Below are 3,718 nucleotides of genomic sequence, written 5' to 3'. Positions count from 1 at the left end.
GTGTAAAAAGTTTTCATTGATATGCGGGGTTTACCATACCGAAAGTGCCATATGATTATGAGAGACGTCATAGTGGAGGACTCCAGAAATTTTGACCACCTGGGTTCTTTAACGTGCACCCAAATCTGAGCACACGGGCCTACAGCATTTTCGGGCTCCATTCAAAGTGCAGCCGCTGCAGCCAGAATTCGATCCCGTGACCTGCTGGTCAGCAGCCGAGTATCTTAGCCACTAGACCTCTGCGGCGGGGCACTTGTAAAAAGTTTGCACCACAATGAAGTGGAAGTGAAAGCTGGACAAATTCAATCATCGTAGTATGCATTGCTCTGCAATTGTATCTCAGATTTGGCATCACAATGTAATGAATTACTTTTTTACAACACTTGAAAGCAAACATGCTCGTTTCTCCTTCGATTGTACACATTATCTATTTATAAAAATAACAATACTGTACTGAGTGAGAAACACATGTATTGTCTGCTACGATGCCAGGTGCATCTGTCCAAGTGGCCCACCTGCAAAATGCATCTCTCGTGTTCTTGTGACATTGAGTCAGAGGACCGTGATGATACGTCCACTTAGCTTTTCCATCGTTTTACATTCGATTTGGACACGTTTTGGCAAGATGTGCTTACTAAGCAATGTGAACTCTATGTGATATCCTGCACTGGCATGGAACACCAGGTCTATGCGCAGCGGTGAGTGCATGACGCTGTCCAATACACCCACCCTGTAAAGCTCTTATGTGGCAGCAAGTCAAGTGACCTAGCTGTTTTTGGCCCCTTTGAACACGGGCACAGCTTGAGTGCTTTGTACTCAAGCAGTGCCTGTGTTGTGTGACACTCCAAGCGAAGAACAAGACCTCTAACTGTAAAAAAATACTAGACAGTTTGCTAACTAACACTCTCCAATTTGAAGCCAGTACTTCGCATCATTCCCATGATGGTACAATGAACACAGTGCCAGTTCCCTCTCTAGGTTATTGTACGAAACTCTATATTCGGTAGATATTAATGACGGGAGGCCATTAATGGGCCATGTACTGCTAAATAGCACTGAATATAACACCTTTCTACACCCAAGCATTTCATTAAAAGCTAGTGATGGCAATAGCCATTTCACTAAGGATTAAAAAAAAGAGGGCCGGAACTTTCAGAGCAGGCCCTCTAGAGGTGGGTGCGCACTGCTAGCTTTTCACCTTGGCCTTCACGATTAGCTTCGGCAAAGCGCCGTTGGGGTATCGTGGTTAGGGCGCACTGCCGGAGTCAATCTCTGAGGCTACGTTTTCACCGCCACCGAGCAGGCGTATGCGGGGATCTAAACGGCGAACTACAACGACCTAGACAGGTGTGTCCGCCGTGGACTTCTGCGGCTGCGCTTCGTCGGCTCGCTGGACGTCGGTGAGCACGACGACGTCGTAGGGACTGCACTCTTCCATGTGTAAGAGACAGCAGAGCCAGCCGTAGAAGCCCTTCTCCCAGTCGGGCACCTCTCGCTTCCACTTGTCGTACTCCCACGAGATCTGGACGGCAGCCGCGTACACGCCGAGCCCGATCACGGCCGGCACGATGAGAAATGGGTAGAAGATGATCCAGAATGGGCTGAGCAGCACCTTGTGGAATATGGAGCGCTTCTCGCTGAGGACCACGAGGATGTTGTACCACGTCATGGTGCCCAAGTAGAAGGAATTGCCGGCCGAGATGACGAACACAACAGGCATCAGCACGAAGGAGAGGAACAGCACGTGCGGGCCTCTGCTCATGCCGAAGAAACAGTCGTCCTCCTCGTCGCTGGTCTTCTGATCCTTGATGCTGCTCTCGATCTCGTCCAGCTCTTCCCGAGAAATGTTCACCTTCATGTCGATCGTGGCGCCTTTCTTCTTGCCCCGTTTGATGGTTCCCGTCATAGTCACGTAGCGGTCCCCGTCGGCCCTCAGCGAAGACCGCTCGGTGACGCTGGACAGTTCTCCGTCCGTGCTAACGTTGTCCGTTGCTTGAGACCTGTCCGTGGTCCACTGGTCCGGGTCCCGCTCTTCCGGATCGAGCTGGAACTCGACTGACAGCTTGCGGTGAGGCCGCGGGCCTGCTGGCCCGCAGCTGCGATCGCTGTCGGGGGTCTTGACGGGGCTCGTAGCGGCGCTGCATGGCCTGGCCGCCGGCACCGTTCGGTGATCTGAGCATATTCCGTTGTTCTGCTGCTTCGTGCTCACCGATCGCGGCGAAGACTTGTTGCCGTTTCTTTTCCGAGGAGGAATGAAGGAGGGGCGTTCCACTTCCGTCATATCGCGCGTTTCGCTCTCGAGGGAGCCGATACGGGGTACTTACTATGTTACTAGACCTTTAAACGAGTCTAGCAATATGGCCCGAGCCGCGTCGAATCGACGGAGACAGTCAGCAACCGACGCGATCAAGCTCCTTCATTATAGACGAGTTTGTGGCCCAGCTGTCACATATTACATGCCGCAGCACTAAACGTCAACAAAAACTGCAGCGGCCAATAAAAGTAAACAAAACGCCGTGCGTCGGATAGTGATAGCGACGAAGCTGCTGAAACAAATTTGAGCAATAACTTTTAAAGTAATGAATACCATCCACAAACATGTTTATTGCTATAAAAACATTTTTCAGTGCAAAATTTTCAACATTATTTTTATAATCGACAAATTTTTATTTAAATGTGGAAAAACGAAACTGACGTTATTGCTTTGCGGTGATCTTAACAAAAATGTGACACATATCTCAAGGCCATCACTCTGCTTGGTTATTGCGGCAAAAGTGATATTAGATAGGTGGATTTGTATCCGGGCCTGAACTACGTATTTAAAAATGGATACAACTCTGAGTATATTGGACGGAACAGTACTTTCGCAGAGCAGTTAACATCTTGTAATCGAAACCACAATGATTCTTTATTGCTGGCGCCCAATCGCGGAGGCCTCGTCTTCAACTGCTCCTGGGCGTGCTCGGGAATGCCGCCCACGACATCTGTGGAGCTCACTCAGACTCACTCATGAAATACATTTGTCGCTTTGAACTGACTCGAACTCAGTCTCACCAACGTTTTCCTGAGCCAGCCTCACTCGGACTCACATCTCACGAAAATGTTCTTCAACGGAACTCACTCGGCCTCAAACTCATCAAAATACACCCAGACTCACACTCACTACTCGATCTGAGTCTGACTGAGTCCGAGTTAGTGGACTTACGAGTCTGTAAGCTTAGCTTGCTCGACCAAGGTGCCTATGCTCTGGAAAAGATATATTTAATCAAGAACTTCCGAGGAAGAGTTGTCAGGGTGGACGAAGGCACCACCTTGCCTAATTCGTGCCTCTGATCAATGAATACTTAAATGGTGTACGAGCAAAACTGCTTTGAAATATGTGTATAGACTTCAGTATGAACGTTAATACAGGCGAGATTGACTGTAATGCTGGAGATGAGTAGATATGACCGTAGGTCAGCAAAATAAAGTGTAACTCACTCATACTCACTCAAGAAATATACCTTGCTCTTTGGATTCACACGGACTGAGACTCGCAAAGATTTTTCTCGGCTGAACTTACTCGGACTAACACTCACGAAACATTTCTTCAACTGGACTCACTCGAGCTCAGACTCGCCAAAATATTACTCACCCGGACTCATGCAGACTCATGCCTCGATATGAACGTGAGTGAGTCGACTCGAGTGAGTTCGCTGACCTATGCATGCACTGGTTA

General features: G+C 48.8%; 1 protein-coding gene across 1 annotated transcript; it reads right to left on the bottom strand.

Moving 5' to 3' along the window:
• Positions 1–987: 987 nt before the first annotated feature.
• Positions 988–2,432, bottom strand: LOC119172362 (transmembrane protein 169). The gene has a single exon (XM_037423424.2). The coding sequence runs from the start codon at positions 2,279–2,281 to the stop codon at positions 1,340–1,342; it is 942 nt and encodes a 313-aa protein (XP_037279321.2). The 5' UTR covers positions 2,282–2,432; the 3' UTR covers positions 988–1,339.
• Between the last annotated feature and the right edge of the window lie 1,286 nt (positions 2,433–3,718).

The sequence above is a fragment of the Rhipicephalus microplus genome, chromosome 4, assembly GCF_043290135.1.
Source record: "Rhipicephalus microplus isolate Deutch F79 chromosome 4, USDA_Rmic, whole genome shotgun sequence".
Classification (NCBI taxonomy): domain Eukaryota; kingdom Metazoa; phylum Arthropoda; class Arachnida; order Ixodida; family Ixodidae; genus Rhipicephalus; species Rhipicephalus microplus.
The sequence above is the reverse complement of the archived record's forward strand: the minus strand, read 5'-3'. Positions and strand labels throughout refer to the sequence as shown.